The following is a 20,372-nucleotide window of genomic DNA, read 5'->3' as shown; positions in this document are numbered from 1 at the left end:
AGCCGCTCCTGGAACATGGAGTTGTCTATATTATTTTTGTGCGAGGGTGAAAAACCAATACATGTACTTTTGCTGCACGCAGTCGTGTGGAATTGACGCTCTGAATACGAAAGGAAACAAAATCCATCATGATTATGATTACCAACTGGATGTGCCTTTTCGTAAAACGCCTTTCCGTGTTCAAAGTGCTATATAAAAGTAAAAGCAAACTGACAAATTAGTATTTATTCCGTTGATATGAGACGTGGAACAGGAAAGTTAAGGGAAATTGAGTATCCCATACGTCTTCCGGAAACAGTGGCATTAGTGTCAACCGTAGAGACATGTAAAATACATCTCTAAAGTGTCAACCTAGCCGAGGTGCACCCAAGACAGAGCGATGATGTCGTTGCCTCACAATTCTCTTTTTGTATACAAATGATAGAGATTATGGTACCCCAGATGAAATAAAGAGAAACACCTATACAGAAACTACAGTATCAAGGCAAAAGAGGTCATGTCGATAATCAAAAAATATAGAAGCGCCTTCCCATTACAATCTATTGTGATTACCAAAACTTGGAATTTTACAGTAGCTTAAAGAAGCAAATTGTGATCGAGTTTTGCATTTTTGATCTCTTGAAAAGAAATAGATTTCTGTTTTGAGGAGATAACATCACTCCAACACCCCATGTCTTATTTATTTTATTCTATTATTTTATCAGAACCAATTTAAAGTGGAGTTCCAAGGGAGATGAATAATGACATCAGTGTCGCCGCATGAGTCGGGCGAGTCCTTATCGTCAGATATCACCTCCTATTGGGCGTGTCTGTATGCAGCGGTCCAAGATTTCCGAGATAACATCGTTAATCATACCAAGCCTGTAAAGGGTTGGCTCTTCGCACTGGGTAAAGTCCATTCCTTCTCCAAGAGTTCAGTAAAGAAAGACAGGTCACATACAATACCGTAGTCTATTATTACGTGAGTTGGTCGTGTGTTTGATGTTGTACACACGGAGAACAGATAATGGCTATATTGGCCTCGGGTATAAAAGGCAGTGTAGTGTTATTAGCACACAAAAGTGCCTCGAATGTGGACCGGGACATGCAGCAAGAAGCAAGCATCTCAATGGATCTTGGAACGTGACGTAATCATCATTATCTTTACGCATTTTTCCGTCAGCTGCAGCGCAAACACACATGGTGTCCACACACGCCAGGGACCTACCTGAATTAGGGTTTTAAGAAATTACACACATCTGCAGTGGAATAGGAACTGCAAGTGAAAAGGCCCAATACTGGTCCTCGAACTTGTGCCGGTAACAATTATTTATTCCAGGACTACTTTGTTCATCGTTGCGTCTTGTCACCATGGCAGAGGCCGACTTCACAACGGCGTTTGTGGTAAGTTCTTTGGCACTAAACATAAGTTACACCCCTTCACTCCGTTTTCACTGGTTTCGGTGCCCTGACATGGCTGCAGTTGTCAGTATTGTTGTTATCACATGTCCATGTATTGACATCTTTAAGAATTTCGGAAGAATATGCGACCCTCTGTCTTTACTAATTCTTCAAGAAATGCATTTTCTGTATGAAAAGTTACCGTCTGAGGCAATAAACTGAGAATATCACTAATGAAAATGAAGTATATGCAAATAAAATACTTTGCAAAAAAACAAGGAAAAAATCGAAGACAACAAATATACGCCTGTTTATTCACGAGCTCAATATGTCAATAAACCTGGAATTACGACCTACAACGTGCATAAAGTTCCATCCAGAGACAAAGATATTCTACATTCAAGCATTTGATTGCTCTTATTCCCTCTTCCCCTCACAAATACTTTGTCTTGTTGTCTTCCGTCCCCATCACACAAACACATTTGACACACTTGAGCTCATCAGAACTTATTTGTCGTCACCACCAGCTATATCTATTCATGCATTGATAGATCATGGTGTTCCCTACCATTAATCCAAGATGGAGACCACGCCTCCATTGCTACCATGGGTGTGTGGCGTTCTCATATGCCTATCAACTGTGTGCAGGGTAGATTTCCATGCACACAATGCATGTATAGTTTTACACAAGTTTGGACCATAATAGGTAATGAATGATACATTATACTTTGAGACGACAGAAGAAAATGATTAGAGAGTAGCATAACATAATTAAACACTGTAGTGAACACAGTTTGAAAGAAACGTGGCGATGAGGTATCCTAAGAGAGGGGGATCGTTCTCTTGATTTTGTTCTATTTCTTCCGGGGCAGGAAGGAAAAAAAACTATAGGACCCTACATTTCATCGACTGTTCCCTAGAATTCGCGATATAATAGCATCTCGGATTGTCATTCATCAGATTCTCTATACGTTGATCTATTTATGGATATTACCGATCTTCACTAGTCGTAACCTTACCATAAACCATTACACACCACTGGTTTGATCGTCATCTGTTTTCTACTTTCTTTCCCAGGATGCAGCCGGGTACGAAGAGTTGAGGAAACACATCCGGGAGAGTACGGAGTTCACGAGGGAGTTAGCCATTGTTCTGGAAGAAAGGTAAAAGAAACCCACGCCTTTGAATTGAAATGTCGAGTAGTTCAGGAACGATTTTTCCTACAATTCCGGGGTCATCCCACGAGCTACACCCTACTGGTTACAAGCTAAACAAACATGGGGGAAAAGGTCCATGAGTCATACACCCAAGAGTCATACAGCCCACGAGCTAATAGACACCAAGTAAATGCGACCCTCGAGCCAGACACGAGGCAAATGAGGCCCACGAGTTCGACACTTGGCAAATAAGGTCCACTAGCACGACACTAGGAAAGAGAGGTCCACGAACTCGACACTACGTAAATTAAGCCCACTAGTAATGTCGAGTTCGAGGGCATTTGTGCCTAGATTCGAACTCATGATCACGTGCGCCTTATTTGCTTAGTGTCTGGCTCGTGGACGTATAGCTCATACGCCTATTTCATTTGTGGTCGAGCTCGTTAGTCTTGACGTAATCGTGGGCTGTATGACTCGTGGGTGTGTAGATCGTGATGTGCACGCGATAATTCTTCCTAGATGTCTATTTTCCTTACCATTTATTCCTTCTTAATTCATCTCATGTGATGACGAATTTTCCAAATCTGTTGTTACAATTTCTGATTAGATAATCGTCCTACCAGTGATTATGCTTCAGGAATATGTGCACAAAACCGGGACAATATCAAGTGATATTGTCCCGATGTAGTAACATTTTGCGCATAATTAACCCTGATCTCAGCGATGTCAATTTTACTTAGACACGTGCCATTTTGAATATCAGAATCCACCCGTGCAGGAAATAAACACCATTATAGCTGACTGCCCATTGAATTGTAGTTACTATACTATCGACCAAAGATCCTTTTTGTATTCAATCATAAGCCAAGCAAACGCCACATACCACACAGTACCAGGTAAAATACTAGATGTGCATATATGTCAACTTAAAACAACAACAACATCAGAGCGTGGACATGGATATATGTCTTAACATTGTATGCAAAAATCATGTTCCATAAATGAATTTGGGTTTTCACTTAGACCCAGACTAAGACCTCTGACATTTTCGGCTCTGGCTCTCGTGCCTTCGCACATTTACCTTTGATAATTTTATATCTCTGGTATGTATTCTGACATCTGACACTTTAAACTCTGAGGTCTTTTTTTTTAAAGCAAACACCATCAAATATGGTGTCTATTGTTGTATGACTTTTGGATTATATCGCATAATTTGAGAATATGTTTTATCTTTTCTTCTTATAGTTCTGTTCAAATCCATAGACATGTTCATGCGGGAACAAGCAATGTCTAATAAGTGTTGTCAGTGTAAGTAACATTGGTCCAACACTCAACAAATATTTTGGTATTAGGACTACAATTGCTGTTCTTGTCCCCTCATCCTACTCATATTAAACTCACGACATATAGCGGAAAATACTGGTATCATCTTTGTTTTGAATATTTTTCCTTAAATGTAAGCTGAATTTTTCAATTTTTAATTAATTTAATTCAAATTCTTTAACTTAACTTTTTTAATCATTAATAATCACTTTTCTTTAAGAAATCGACATCAAACATATAGTGTGATAAGGATAAACTGCTGTGACTGATTATACAAATCGGACATAATTCAAAGGGTGGAGACTACATTCTGCAAACACACTAAGATGAAATGAATTTGATAGAATGCCAGTGCTTGCAGGAGTGTCCATACGGAATCAGAATTAGTTGGGCGTGTTTGGCGTCTTCGGGACGAAAGGTCGTTTAATATCGTTATTGATTAACTGTAATTAGAGGAAACTTAGTTCCAGACTCACATCCGACATGTTTAGACAGAACCCTTATGCGGGTTGTACTCATTGATCAACAAATAAATCTGAATATAATATAGTGACAGAAAACATGATTATGACTCAGTTTTAATTCCATAAAACTATGGTCGAAGATTATATCGAGAATCGCTGAAGATTTTAGGCCCGAGGGGATTAATTTAATGAATAACACACATAATGCAATATGTCATACTTGAATTTTCGTATTTTGGACAGTAGCTGGGCATGCATTTCTACGTTTTCTGCATTACTGTTCAGTGTTTTGACGTAAGACATGACAATTGCAGTGGCAACTTTTTTATTCCGTCATAAAATCAAGCTTTTGGCTGATCAATTCAAACATTATAACTCTCTGGATTCTTCTGTGTGGTACGTTTTGGGATGTATTAACCCTTCATCAAGAACACAACAAAGACAAGTCTGCATAAATTGGAGATGGAATAGTAGCACAAGAGCAATTGTAGATATTACGCTCAAAATAGTCATAAAAACTAAATTGCAGGCACTCCAAAACAGTACGAAACTCCTCGAAAATGGTGGCAGATTATTCATACTCTAATATCGATTCGAAAACGTCGATGTCTGAATCATACGTTTAACATTTAAGTCTTAAAGGGATTGTATAGTATTGGTGGACACGAGGATTGGGCTTTTAACTTTTTGTAAGATACCTAGAAATCACTTTATGAAATAATACCGAGCGTACCATTCTAAGAGGAATTCACAGTTTATTTGATGAAAATCGGTTTTGGAATGGCTGAGACCTCAAAAAAAGTAAAACAAAGCAACCCTAATTAAAGATGGGTCCCACATTTTATCAGGATTGCTCTGTTGTGGATATCTCAGCCATTTCAAAACCGATTTCTATCAAATAAACATTGAATCCCTCTCGGCATTTCATGCTCTTTCATATTCCATGAGCATGATGAGAGTTTTTCATTATCCCCCCCCCAAAAAAAAAAATAAAATAAAATGTTACAATACTGGAGATAGGACTCAAACGAAACTACACAATCCTTTTAACGAGGATTGTCTCTTTAAACTGAACCTGATTAAACGTGCACAATTTTATTCATACCATGAAACAGTTTGAATTCGAAGCTCTATTTCATCTTTTCCACAACTAAATAGGGTTTTAAGCCAATAACGACACATCGTGAAGTCATTTGCAAACGTACTTAACCTGCGATGAATGTTGGATGTTTGTTTTTGATACCCATTATCTTAAGCAAAGCCAGAGCCGACCTTTCGACTCATTTCTTTTAGTCTTAGTTTTGGTACGTTTAATCCTTTGTGTGTTACGTTTATTTCCTGTCCATTGCTTTGCGTGTGAAATTTGTACACATTTACCTCATTGGCATAGGAAGGGTTTAACTGACTCTAATTCTGTAGGACTGATAGATCCGCAGGTCCTTGTCACTGCTTTAGTTTGAGACATTGGCCGCTTGCATCGTTCAGAATCTAGCTTGACACGTGTAAACAGTACCACTTTATGGACCACCCTTTTTCTCCACTTAATTTCCTGTAAACACTATTGTTTAAGGTCTGTGCTGGTAATTTAGATACAGTAGATATCTTCTCTGTGTGGTACAAACACACGTTTCATATTACCAACGCACTCGTATGCACGTACATCAAAACTACTGCATACAGTGCTGTGAAGAAACTCGGATCATTTCGTGCTTGAAGAAAACTATACTTTTATGAAGGAAACAAGAAGTTAAAATGTATCCTGGTACAAGATGATTTTTTTTTTATATTAAGAATGATGCTCATTCGGATTTTATGATTTTGTGCTATATAATACCGTATAACAAATTCTGGCTAAAAAATATCAAAGGTCAATAAATTTTACTGAAAAAAGTGAAATCAAATCAAAATCAAATCAAATAACAAAGTGCTAGTGTCCAAATTTGCTAAGAAACAGACTTTTGACGTGGATAATCTTCTTTATCAAAAATGCATTTCATCTCTATCAAGAGAGCACAGTGTATGATGCCAAACATGGTATATACACTCAGCAAAAAAGGAAAGTAAACGCTTTTTCAAGTTTAGATTTCTCATCGAATATTTGGCTGAAAGCTGATGTATTATATATCATATTGAAGGTAATGTAATCGGCTATCAACCTAGTAGGTCATCAAAAAGGGAAACTTTACGCTTGAGTGAACACCATTGTTTTTCTCTGCCAAGGCACAAAAGCAAAAATTGCAAAACTGAACAAGTTGTCATTCACGCGTATGTGCTCTTCCATGGAACAATAAGAACAAACAACAAATTTCACAAAAAGAAACATGAATTAAGTTGCAAAAATCAACCTTTGATCTCTCTGATATCTCTAAAGCCCAAAAGATCAATGAAGTCTAAAAATAATGGAGGAAAAGAAAGCATCTTATGTCAAATTTAAATTCAAATGAAATAATAGAAGTAAAAATTAACAAAAATGGTAGAAATTTGAGGGGTTTTTTTGAATTAAAAAATTATAAGGAATATTTGGTTCTTGAAATTGTCAAATGGACTCTTAAATCACTAGATTAAAAGAAATAGATGAAGAAATTCTGCTCATTTAATCATCTTTATTCTTGTTATTCCCTATGTCATTTGAACTTTGACTTGACAGAAAATTCTTTTTTTCCCCTTTAGTTTCCCACTTTGTGTTTCTTAGAGGTTATAAAGAGATAAAGAGAACAAAAACTTATTTTTCCTATTTCATTCATGTCTCTCATTGTGTAAAACTGGTCTTTTGTTGTCAATTTTATCATGAAGGGCATTTGCAAATGAAAGAGAACATGTCAATTTTTGCAATTTTTAATTTTGTGCCTTGGAGGACAAAAGCGAATGTGCTCACTCATGCGTAAAGTTTTCGTTTCAATTAACCTTTTAACTTAATAGCCAATTAAATAACCTTTAACATGGTATATAATACATAGATTTTTATAAAAATCTTCTATGAAAAATATGACATCGAAAAAGTGTTTACTTTCTTTTTTTTTGCTGAGAGTATGTATAATTATGAAATCAGAAAGCATTAAAGTGAAATTTGGGTTGTTCTATCTTTTGAACCCTCCTTCCGACTGAGACACATTTCCAGTGTATCTGCACCTCTACTTTAACAAATGGATGGGAATATTTCTGTCCGTATTTTCAAAGATTACACACACACACACACACACACACACATGAATATATATATATATATATATATATATATATATATATATATGTTGTATATTCAATTCCCTTTTCCTTTTACGGTATGGTACAAGTTACGGCCTTAATGAGTGACAATATCTCGACTCCGTATTCTTAGAAAGGTCTGGTACAAGTAACTATCTAGGTGTCCATAATCATATGTCCTTTTTTTTATTCATCATTGCATTTTGTTTGGTTCCCACAGAGCTGAAGTGGAGATGAATTACTCCAAACTGCTCACCAAACTCAGCGTGAAAGCCAACAAGATTACCAGAACCAACTCAGGGTAAGGTCTTCCTACAAAAGCTATTCTTACGAAAGGGTTCCCCTTTACCCGTCAGTATTTTCCCCCGCTTAACAGCACATCTGCTTCATTGATTTCCTGAGAGATACCACAAAGTAGTTTAACGGGGTTTTTTTTCTGAGCAAAGTTACCTGTACGTTTTAATTAGACTATGACCTGAAAAGTATACTCCTTAATGGATAAACATATCAGCTTTAATCACTAGTGTCTTCAGTTTTTAAATATATTAATTGTTGCATTCGTAAAAGAAAGGGAGGGGGAATCGATCAATCTTTAAGGAACATAAGAACGGGGGATTTCCGAATTCTGAAGTTTGGTTAATCCGAATATGAAATACGGTTTTCTCAACCGAAGGTTCGTGACTTGATCCAAAAATGAGCCTTCGGAATGACGAACCTTATTTGATCTTCGGATTAAGAGGGGATTAACATGATTAACGAACCTTTGGAATTACCTTTAATGTAAAAAAAGTATAATATAGTATAAAGTATTTGACATGCTTGAAAGGCAAACATTATTTTGTAAGTAAACATATCATGTAAATTCTCGAAACCTTTCACCCAGAACCTTGTCTGCTGCATGGAGTGTGTTGTGTGGACAATTCGATGCAGAGGCAACCATACACAAGTGAGTCTATTTCCTGAAGAGCTAGTAAAGAAAAAGAAGCGACAATCAGGATGGAAACAATTTCAGTTGGTTCCCCCTTTTTTTATCTGTCCTTACCCGTTTCGTCCTTGATGGTATGCATGATTTTATCATATTTATTAACTTCATCATGCTCATTACAGAGTGATATCTGCTTAAAAGAAAATTCTGCTAGCGCGTGAAGAGGTTACTCGTAGAACATTTTTTTATATGGAAGACGAATGCACAAAATGTGCAACCCTATGATAATTATTATGTATAGATAGATAGCTGTTCTGTTGAGTTTGCTGACACGTAATATTTCTAAGGCCATTATCAAGCGTTTGTTTATGAAAATGGGCATCTCCATCTCTGTTATATGTTGATATCCATGGTTTGTCCCTTAGACCGCAGGTACATGAAAGTCTTTCATTTGACTACGCATAAAGTGACACATGCTCGTCTTTATTCTGTACTATCATGAAACTATGCAGTACATTTGGGTCAATCATTAACTTTTTTTGAAGTATTTTCAAGTATTCCCACTGTTAGATTCAGATATTACTCGGTGGCTCTGTTTGTTTGACTTTGTGTTGCATTTATATACGAGAAAGAAATATAGTGAAATTAAATCAAATAAATAAACAAATGTAAGCTCGAAAGCAAAATCCCTAATCATCATTTCATCTTTTTTTTCTTGAAAGAACTGTGGCTGAAACCATCATGAGGGACCTTCAGAAGCCTTTGAAAAAGATGGCCGACCAGCAGGCAAAGAGTTACAAATTGGTGAGTAAGTACATTTGGTGTGCCTACATTATTTTTACTGAAATGCAAATTGTCTGAAAGGCAGTTCTAGTCAGCACTGAATTCGCCCTGTTGCCATGGAAATTCCAAGAGCACACAACACAATTATCTTACTGATAAAACAATCCATGTGACAGCGCTTAGATACATTTGATGTGATAATGCGCTAGATGAATATTGTAAATTGTCATTATTATTATTATCATTATTGATTATTGATTATTGATTATTGATTATGATATTATTACATACAAGCTCGAAAGGTCCAACCTGTTTGTAGAACGTCATGGTGTTGGATATGAATTTAGTGGGAAGGCAGTGAAATAAACAGGTGTACATCCTTGTTTGCATTTATTTTAGAAAATAGGCACTCGAAGAATGGACAAATTTCCAGTTTTTGCCAATAATTAATTTTGATTTAACTGTAAGAGGATATTCGGGAAGTTGGAACTTTTCCCTACTAATTGATAACATTAATTTGATTAATTTCTACTTTCATTCCTATTGTCTGTTTCTTAGTTCGAATCTCCGGTGGAAAAGGCTGTCAAGACAGTGAACGATTCACGAGCAGAACTCATGAAGGCAAGTCTTTTTCGTTTTCATTTTGTTTTGTGGTTGCTTTTGCTGTTGCTGTTGTTGTTGTTGTTGTTCTTCTTCTTCTTCTCCTTCACCTTCTTCTTCTTATCATTATTAATCTTATCATTGTTATTATTGTTATTACTATCATTGTTATTTCTCTTCTTCATCATCATTATCATCATCATCATCATCTTCTTCTTCTTCTTCTTCTTCTTCTTCGACAGGCTTGAATTCGTGAGAACAGGAATGGTTATAGTTTGTCGTTCCGAAGGTTCGTTGATCCGAAGACGAAATAAAGTTCGTAATTCCGAAGGCTCATTGATACTCACCTCCTTTTCATCTTAGGAATAATGAACCTTCGGAAAAACAAAACTTTTTCCCCCACTTTTGGATTACGAACATCTAGGTATAGGAAACTTGTTAGTCCATGGGCAAAGACACGAAAAATGGGTTATTGGTACCACCTGAGGTGGCAAAACCTTTTTGGTGTCATTTTGTTTGTTGGACATAGATATGCTTTATGAATATCAAGCTATGATAGCATTTCCAAATGAGTAGCTTAGTCATAATAAATGGATTTTAAACCAATTTGGTTTCGTTGTTATATCCCTATACTTCTGAATCGAGACCAACCGCTCTACAAAGAAGAGCACTGTCTTCTGTATGTTCACAGGTGTTCTGTTGTAAACGCGGTGCGCTTAGTCTTTATTCAAGGCAGCGAAGGGAATATCCAAAGGGTTATGATGTCCACTGCTGTCACGCGGTGCGCTTAGTCTTTATCTTGACCAATGTACCGTTATCATATCTAAAGTTCCTAATAAAAGGGATTATCCATACTGTTTTTATACCACCCTCTCAACAAATACATCAGTTTTAAACAAAAATCACTCTGTTCATTAACAACATTATTTATCATAATGTATTGTAGTGTACCGGTACATTGTTTTTGCATTATCTTTCATTGTTGGATGAAAATAAAGCGACATTGGCGTGTTATTAGCGTTTTCACCGTAGCGTTTTCACCGGAAAATGCTAAATAATTGAAAAAATACGGTAAAATTTACGAGGAATTGATTTTTTTTTTGTTGTTGTTTTTAGATAAAGGGATATACACTGTATCATAAGCTTTGGATATTCCCTTCGCCGTCTTGAATATTAGACTAAGCGCTGTGGACATCATAACCCTTGGATATTCCCTTCGCTGTCTTGAATAAAGACTAAGCGCACCGCGTTTACAACAGAACACCTGTGAACACACAGAAGACAGTGCTCTTCTTTGTATAGCGGTTGGTCTCGATTCAGAAGTATAGGGATATAACAACGAAACCAAATATGTTTTAAAATCCATTTATTATATGACTAAGCTACTCATTTGGAAATGCTATCATAGCTTGATAAGCATATCTATGCCCGGCAAACAAAATGACACCAAAAAGGTATTGCCACCTCAGATGGTACCAATATCTGGCCTGGCCCATGGACTATTGAGTGTTTGGGAATAACGAACATTTTTTTCTTCATTTTCGGATTAACGAGCCTCGGGAATAACGAACATCTACAAAAACAAGAAATACCATCTTAGCAGTTTCGGAAGCTGTGATTTTCAGGCCTATAGACAAAATAATTTATTGTAATCTAATCTACCTTTGCATGAGCATCTTCATACTCGAGCAAAGTGACATAATATCCCTGCAAATATAATAACTACTACAGTCCACTCCCGTTGTAACGAACACATTTTTAACGAAATTCTGGTTACAACGAAGTAAAAATTCAGACCGCAGTATTATCTGCTCCATATCTTTTATTATTTATTTGTTCGGTTATAGCGAAATTTCGATATAACGAAAGAAAACTGCCGGTCCCGAGGACATCGTCATAACGGGAGTCCACTGTATCCTCTTCGTGAGGAAGTTAACCCCTTTTGTGCTTTGCCTTCCAAACCGTATGCATGTCACACACTGTCCATGAAATCACTGCCACAGAAAAGGTTAAAAAATGGAATTAACATAACATTATCTCTCGATACCTATGCAGAAGAAAAAGGCCGTATATGGAAAGTCGAAGGAGTCTCAGAACCTCTTCAATCAGGCCAGCAGTCCCAACAACGCCAAGGGAAAGCCACTGTCGGAAAAGGAGGTTGCTAAGGTAAGTGCACTAGTGGAGGAAGACATCACTCCAATTTTTTACTCGGGGGAGGGGGTGAGTGTAGGGGTTTCAATCAGATGCGTAAAAGGTGATGTATGTTCGTTTGCTTGTGTCATTTTATACCGTATGCGCATGCTTGAACTCCAATGTATATGATAAAAAAGGGACATTCAGCATTTCCAGTATAGTTTCTTGTCTGGATATACATCCATAGGAATGTTTTATGTCATTTTTGAAACAATTTCATAAGTTTTGCCCATAATCCCAGCAATCCTCTTCCCCTCTTTCCATCCTTTTGCATCACGTAATAATTGGTTATATTATTATTATTATTATTATTATTATTATTATTATTGTTATTATTATTCCTATTATTATCATTATTATTATTAATAATATTATTATTGTTATTATTATTCCTATTATTATCATTATTATTATTACTATCATCATTATTATTATTATGTCATCATAACAATTTCAGGCAAATGCATTAATTAAAATTTTTCTTCCAAGCTCGAAAGGGTTATCAGCTGTTTAATATTGGAATATCCCCACATCCAAGTAAGACTACCATTAATGGAATAATTATAACTCGCGGTGACAGCCATTTGTGTTCCTACTTTGATATAATTGGAGGATGAATTAACTGTTATTGAACTGAATATATGTTCCATTCATATCTTTTAGCTGAAATCGAAGAGTGAAAAGGCAGACGAGACTGTCGTCAAGACAGAAACAGAATACATCAGGCAGCTGATGATGACTGAAAAAGCGCGCCAAGACCACGAGCTGGCTGTCGTTGGGGCGTCCTCTACCGTCCAAAAGCTTGAAATCGAACGCATCAATCAACAGAAGTCGCTCTTGGGCAAATACTCTCAAGTTATATGGGACATGACACCTAAGATTCAGACGGTAAAATTACTGCTTATTTCAAAGAGGCTTTCTTTCTTGTTCATACTGCATTCAATCTCAATGAATTCTTCTCCAAATATCATGTGATGGTGGTGATGTTGGTGACGATGAGTATATGTAAATTTTCGGAGTAAAAGCGGCTTCGATCTTTCAAGGTGGTGAAGTTTTTTTTCCGAATTGTTCAAACCATTCTCTATGAAATCTTCTTGTAATCAAAATATAATATTCCTCGCTCTAATTACTATTGATCCGTCCATTTATTCTCGCCTCACAAATCACAATTTTTAATCTTTATTCCTCATAACAGACGAACATTGACATAACTCGAAGTTCATCAAACTGTCCAAAAGTAACCTTTGAATGTTACTACAATTGATTTGATTTGCTTTATTTATTGTAATATGTTTTTGTTATTGTCGTTGTGTGTTTGTGCTGTCGTTTCACACAGTGTTGTGAGAGCATCAACCGAGCTTTGTCGGCAGTAGTGCCCAGTGCTGACGTCACTGCCATCGCTAAGGCAAAGGGCAAGATTCCACAGCCTACCTACCAGATGCTCCTGGATTCCTATGTGAGTGATCAATAGGTCTGTCTTTACCTTCTCTAGTAAAAACTTGATTATTTTTTTCTTTCTCTCATCGTGATCACTTACCTGTGAATAGCGCAGATCACTGTCAAATGACTTGGCCCCACTTTCCTATCTTAATCAATTCATTTCTTTATATCTTCTGTAATGTTTGATACGAGTACTCATGTTTAATCAGCTTATTTTAAGAGGAGTCAACTAGCTTGGTGTCTTGAGCTACAAGAAAAAGCTGCTATTTTTGTTCCTGAATAATACTAATTTCAGTTCTTATACATCTTCTCCTTAGGCTTTATTATGTATGTGTTATGTTACATACTCGAACTAACAAAAAAAAAAGAGAAGATCGACTGAATTCTAACGAATTTCGCAAATTGAAATATGAAATAACGGCTTTGCTAAATGGACATTTCATGAATGCTGTTATCAGAATAGCAACGTCGCTACGATGATTCTTTTTTTTTTAAATAATGAATCATCTTATGGAGAAATGTGGTGAAATTTCATTTCGCGCTTTTCTTAAAGAAGAATATGGAACGAAGAAAGTTAAATTCTCGATTTAAGTTATCATTTTATCTTATTTATTCATTTTTTTTTGACGTGTGCTTCTTGCTCAGCTGGCACGTCAGCGTCCACGAAGGCACGGCGTTGATATTTAGCCTGACATCTTCAGGTAGACTTACTTAATGAAGAGTTGGAAGCGTGTATACTTTGTTTGTGTGTGTGTTAGTATGTTAGTGTGTGTGTATGTGTGTGTGTGCTCTAATACTTTTATTACATGACTCTGCCAATTCACACGATGTTTTCTCACTCTGCAGGAGGAAGAACAAAACAATGGAATGAGCATGGAGCAACGCAAGGCATACGTAGCGAGAAAGATCAAGATGATTGATGCTGAAATGGCCAGAGTCGGCAAAGGACAGGGTACATTTTTAGTAGATTACTGCACTTTCATTGATGGTCTCAGCGACTCTGCATAATCAAATCGTTATGATGTTTAAAGATGGAAGCTTATACATTTCTTATTGAAATCCCTTCAGGTGTGCCATTTGTAATCATTATGTGGAAGTCTTGGCAAGAGTCTTCTAGTGCCGCATAATATTCTTGGTACTTTTCAAATTTTCAAATAAGTTCTGTGAAGTAATGAATGAATGAATGAATGAATGAATGAATAGATTAATGAATAAATGTAATTAAATAAATACATCAATTCAATGAATTAATTAGTTAATAAGTAAACAAATAAACGAGTAAATGCAGAAATAAATACAATATGATTAGGTAAAATCAATATCTAAATAAACAAATAATTACAGATAAGCTTTTTTTCAGTACCACTTGATAAAACGCTAGGTTATCGATTTTTTTTTTCAGAACACTTGACAATATCCCATGTATCACTCATAAAGCATAATTGAGAAATTCAAAGCAAACTCATCTACCCACACTCTCAATTGCAGAGACCGCACCTAACCGCAAGAGCAGCACAAAGGCGCCAAAAGATAGCCCCAAACCAGATAGCAGACTACAATCCATGCACGTAAGTACGCTACCAGCAATGTTCAATGACCATCATGATCTTGAATGTTATCCAAATGTTTTTTAACACACACACACACACACACACACACACACACACAAAGTTTACGCTCAGAATATCAGTACGTAAGATTTTGGTGTCTTTCAATGTTGAAAAGAATAAAGGCGGAAATGTGATCTAAGAGAGTGACGTATCAGTAGGCGTTTTCACATCAGCCCGATAAAAATCCAAGCTCGAGATATTTTTCGCAGAAAATAGTCAGCAAAATAGCGCGCTATTTCGAAACATCGGGCTGATGTGAAAACGCCTATTGAGTCAAACGGATTAGAAACAATGTTGTTGAAATAAATTTAGCATAAGACAAGTATACAAACTTAGCAACAGACTCCTCTAACTAATTTGTCGTTGTGAAATGTGTAGTAATCGGAAATTGTAGTTCTACAATCGTAATTATGAAGTTATGAATTTATTCCACACTTCAAACGCGACACAAATGTGCTGCCTCATTAAATATCTTAAGTTATTACTTTATGGTTACAAATCAACTACCCCGAAGTTCATTGCATTTTGATACTCCTTCTATCTATAAATTTACTAACTTGAATCTGTTTCCATAAAACGGATATACATAAGTTAATTCAGATTTTACGATCAAGAGAGCACTTTCCCTTGACATGCAAAGAATTGACATTCAATGCTCAGCATTATTTCCTTTACTCAAATAACAGATCTTTTTTTATTTGTGTGATTTCACTTTTCCGTGAATGGTGTCAAAGCAAAAAGCAAAAACAAAAGCAAAAACCAAAGAAAAAACCCAGCCACGCTCCAAATTGTATAGTGCAATATAACGTGGTATATGGTATATTTTTGTTGTTGTTGTTGTTGTTGTCATCGTCGTTGTCGTCTTCGTCGAATTGTAATTCCCTTTACGTGAACTTAGTTTTAAATTTTGACTTTCGGTCTCCCCACTTGTAGAATTAAAAGGAGCGTGTATACTGAATTATTGCAAACCAATGAAATTTTCAGATGCTAGTTCAATATCTGCATCATTAGTACAGAAGAAAAAAAATCATTCTGATTTGAATCTGTTATGATACTAGTGGCCATAACCACTTCCATCTCTATCTATCTATCTATCTATCTATCTATCTATCTATCTCTCTCTCTCTCTCTCTATCTATCTATCTATCTATCTATCTATCTAAACTACCTATCTATCTGTCTGTCTATCTATCTATCTCTCTATCTATGTATGTATCTATCTACAGACCAATGACTCCATCAACATGCTGACAGCATCCAAATTCAAGATTCTCAGTTCCCTGGCAGAGATGGACGGACAGCCACGACCGGTGTGTGGACTATCCGAGTACATCCGTATGAACAGGGACAAGCAGGTGAGTTTGAAAACCCCTTTCAAGCGAATATCTTCACATTTTAAGATATCAAAGAAAGAAAATAGTGCATTTATGAATGTGAATTAATCAAATTTAGGGGAAATATGTCTGTCTCCATTTTATATCTATGTTTTTAATCACTTGTCTTAATGGACCTAGGGCTCAACAATTGGCACTCTACATTACCCGCGGACGAATGCACCGGAGCCCAGCCACGTCCGCAGTATTTCAAGCATACCATCCCTCGTCTTTGTTCGAGTAGCCGCTGCTGCGGTAGTCAAGGCACCACCTCCTGCCGCTGCTGTGGCCGTGGCGGCAGAGAAAGCCCCCGCTCCCGTAGCCCCTAGCTCTCAGCAAGCTGCCGCAGCTGCTCCCGTGGCCCCGAGCTCTCAGCAAGCTGCCGCAGCTTCGCCGGTGGAAGAAGCTGCGGCTGCCTCCGCAGCATCTTCAAGTGAGTTAGCTTCTCAGCTTGCAAGTTTATCAATATTTCCAGATGAACCAACGCGTTGTAATAAAGGGGCCGATGAAATTCACTTTCCACGTGACTTGAATTTTAAAGCAGTGTACATGAGATGATCTGCATCCTATATAATGTTATTCCAACATGCCAAAAGACAGTCTTGTGCACCTGAAGACCTATGTTATGGTAGATTAATACCGGCATTCGAAAGTAGGCCTGTATGAATAGAAGTTTGATAATCATTTTGTTGATATTATAAGAAAGGTCAGAAAAGGCCGATTCGCGTATTGCGATGCTCGTCTAATTGGGTCAATAGGCATGATTACTACAGTATCATAAAGTAACCAAAGCGTTGGGTAACTTATGATAGGCTCCAATCCATAATCTTCGGGTATAACAATTCAACAGGAATGTCGTTGGAGATACAGCTATGAAACGAACAAGAAAGAAAAAACAAGGAGCAATGAAAGAAAGAAATCTGATACACTGTAAAAACATCGGTGTTAGATTTAACACCACGGGTGTTAAATCTAACACCGATCAAACTTCAATAAAGGACCACACCCACAGGTGTTAAAAATGCACTGTGATGGTGTTGAAAAGTGTTCACCCGACACTTCGTGGTGTTAATTTGACACTGTACCTGGTGTTATTTTGACACTGTACTGGTGTTAATTCAAAAATGACACCACATGGTGTTGATTTGATATTTGTTGGTGTTAATATCAATGGTTTAACACCCGTCCAGCTTCAATAAGAGACCACACCAGCTGGTGTTACTTTGGTGTAAATTTATTATCGCATTTTTTCAAAAATCTAGTATTTTAATGTAAAATTCTTGATCGTCTTGTTTAAATTAAAAATCAACAAGAAGTGCAGTTACTAAGAAACTCTTCAAAAAACAGTTCAAAATTTGGAAATGACACCCAGAGGTGCTGATTTAACACCATAAATGAGCACCGAAAATTTAACACCAGCTCGGTGTTCACTATTTAACACCGGACTTTTTGCAGTGTACATAAAAATGAGGCAGACTCATAAGTATGTAAAATATATACATTTGATTTAATTCTCTTGTGTTTATCTTCCACCATCGGACTATTAGTAGGGAACGAGAAGGTCCTAGGAGTGTGTAGCGCCATCTACGATTTTGAGGCGACAGCCGACGATCAGCTGGACATAATGGAAGGTAAGGCCATCGTTACAGGGCATATGACCGTGATCACAGTCATTTCAGTTACAAAATTGGATGGCTGCAATAAAAAAAAAAAATAATAATTGAGATGAATCACTCTAGATGGAGATAGTGAAATGAATGATAATGAGTGTTCTGTCTTATCAATTCCAGTTTCCACAATAACATATTTCTGTGTGTTTATAGTTCGATACGATTGTGACGTTGCCCAATAAATTGTCATTGTAAGAAATTTGGATTAAGGACAGCTGTGACCCTATACATCACAAAGCCAACAGAAAGTCGCCCGACGTAGATTTTTATTAAGTACACTGCGTATTTCTTCTCTCGCATCTTTTCACCTTAACGTGCTTATCCCAAATTTCGATTCCCTATTTGTGCCTTCTTCTGTGTATTACCCTGATCTGTATCTTAAGATGCAAAAGCAAAAGGACAATTCTGTGTCAACTTTGATTACAGGCGATGTGATAAATGTGCTTGAAAAGGGAGATGACGGCTGGTGGAGGGGTGAGATAAATGGTCGCATCGGTCTGTTTCCGGCCAGCTACGCCCAGATGGAAGGCGATGAGGACAACACGGATGTGCCTGACAACGACGAAGTCTGAGATTTAAGACTATGTGGATTTCGCTTTTTTTTTCCGCTTGTGCTTGATTAGCTTATGAAAATGGGCTTTAGAATCTCTGCAGTCTGATTGGTCAGTCATCATGCATTGACTTTTACTGATCCACAGTCAACTGTGCGTCCGGTAAAATCCGAACGCCAATATGGGTCAAGCCTTGCATAGCATTGTAGGTGTAATGGACGCATGATGGCGAAAAAGGTTGAATTTCATGAATTTACGGACCTATTTTATAAAACGAATGATGCACAGGCCTATTTCGTGGATCGGTGAGAATTGGATGCTTTTGTTTCACTTTGGAACAGTCTAAAACCCACGCCAAATTTAAACTAGCTCATCCAGTTCTCACCGATCCACTCTGTCGTGCGCATCATTAGTATATTAGCGCATGCCCACTATGAACATCATAACTTACCACAATTTGTGGTTTCAAGAATCTAGTTAACGTCTTTATAGAATCACGTTTCACTGGTAAATATAAACAGAAAGTAATACGTGTATTGTGACAAACCAAATTCATTTCATAATTTCAAAAATAGTTTCATAGAAATAAAACCTTTTTTTCCCGTCATTCAGCTTTCAAGGAAAATCAGATTATAACTTGAGCTCAAATGATCTTCGGCAAGACATTTGGATTAGAGTGCAAATCCTCAAGAAAACGTAGTCCAAGCTACGTTGCCAGTTGAGATTGAACAAAGATGTCAGGTATCACCACTTTGGTATGGTGTCGTGAGTTCCTCGTAAAATAGTTGGGATATTTATTGTCTGATTGTGGTGAAAGTATTAAAACGTAGAGACAGCGTGATTTGTTTTCAGTCAAAACCTAGAAGAAGCTGAATTATGGAACCATATGATATTGCGAACAAATCAATGACTGTGTTGATAACTGAAAAGTGAATAATCTATCAACAAATCGGTTACCGTTCGTTATCGTATAGGTCTGTTCTTCCGAAAGTTCGTTAATCAGCCGAAAATGAAAGGAGGTTCGTTATTCCAAAGGTTCTTCAATCCGAAAACGAACTGCTTCTGTAACGTTTGTAATTGCGAAGGTTCGTTATTAGTACATGTACGACCTTCTTTTCATTATCTGATCAACAAACCTTCGAAATAACGAGCCTTTGGAATGACGCCACAAAATTTAATGTTTGGAATTGTCATTATTTCAGTTCGTGACCAGAAATTGCAGAAAGACTGTTGTCTTCTTGCTTACTTACCCACCAGTTATATGAACTCATTACAATCATCTATGCATTGAGATTATGTTATGTTATGTAAATTTCATCTAGTCAATAAAGGCACACCAAAATGATTACCAAAATATATTTACCCTATTTACCATTTTTACGTGTAAGCATATCATAATATAGGCTACATTATAACAGGGCTCGACCCTAACTTTTATCTCGTTCAGGCAACTTAAATTCTTAATTTTAAATTTTGGTGACCTAAAACAAAAGTAAACATAACAATACATTCTAATTTAAGTTGGGCTCCCGATCGAGCCGCCAAAATAGACATTTGGTGGCCCGACATCAATTTCTAGTGGCCACATCCGCCACCTGGCCACCGCTCGTATCAAACCCAGCATATAATATAGATGCTGAGAAACCAAACAGAAACCAATGAAAGCCAGATATCACTGGTCGGAGGCCGGTTTGGTGTA

At 36.9% G+C, this 20,372-nt stretch overlaps 1 protein-coding gene across 1 annotated transcript; it reads left to right on the top strand.

Moving 5' to 3' along the window:
- Positions 1-999: 999 nt before the first annotated feature.
- Positions 1,000-18,694, top strand: LOC139734501 (nostrin-like). Its single transcript, XM_071645282.1, has 15 exons — positions 1,000-1,383; positions 2,458-2,543; positions 7,749-7,829; positions 8,412-8,474; positions 9,176-9,257; positions 9,795-9,857; positions 11,892-12,002; positions 12,693-12,917; positions 13,366-13,485; positions 14,316-14,421; positions 14,958-15,037; positions 16,306-16,434; positions 16,594-16,885; positions 18,000-18,083; positions 18,549-18,694. The coding sequence occupies exons 1-15, from the start codon at positions 1,351-1,353 to the stop codon at positions 18,692-18,694; spliced, it is 1,701 nt and encodes a 566-aa protein (XP_071501383.1). The 5' UTR covers positions 1,000-1,350.
- Positions 18,695-20,372: the final 1,678 nt, after the last annotated feature.

Source organism: Diadema antillarum, unplaced genomic scaffold (assembly GCF_040938485.1).
Source record: "Diadema antillarum isolate AM-2024a unplaced genomic scaffold, OU_Dant_1.0 seq00000530_RagTag, whole genome shotgun sequence".
Classification (NCBI taxonomy): Eukaryota; Metazoa; Echinodermata; class Echinoidea; order Diadematoida; family Diadematidae; genus Diadema; species Diadema antillarum.
Note: the sequence above shows the minus strand (reverse complement) of the source record. Positions and strands in the feature narration are given on the sequence as shown.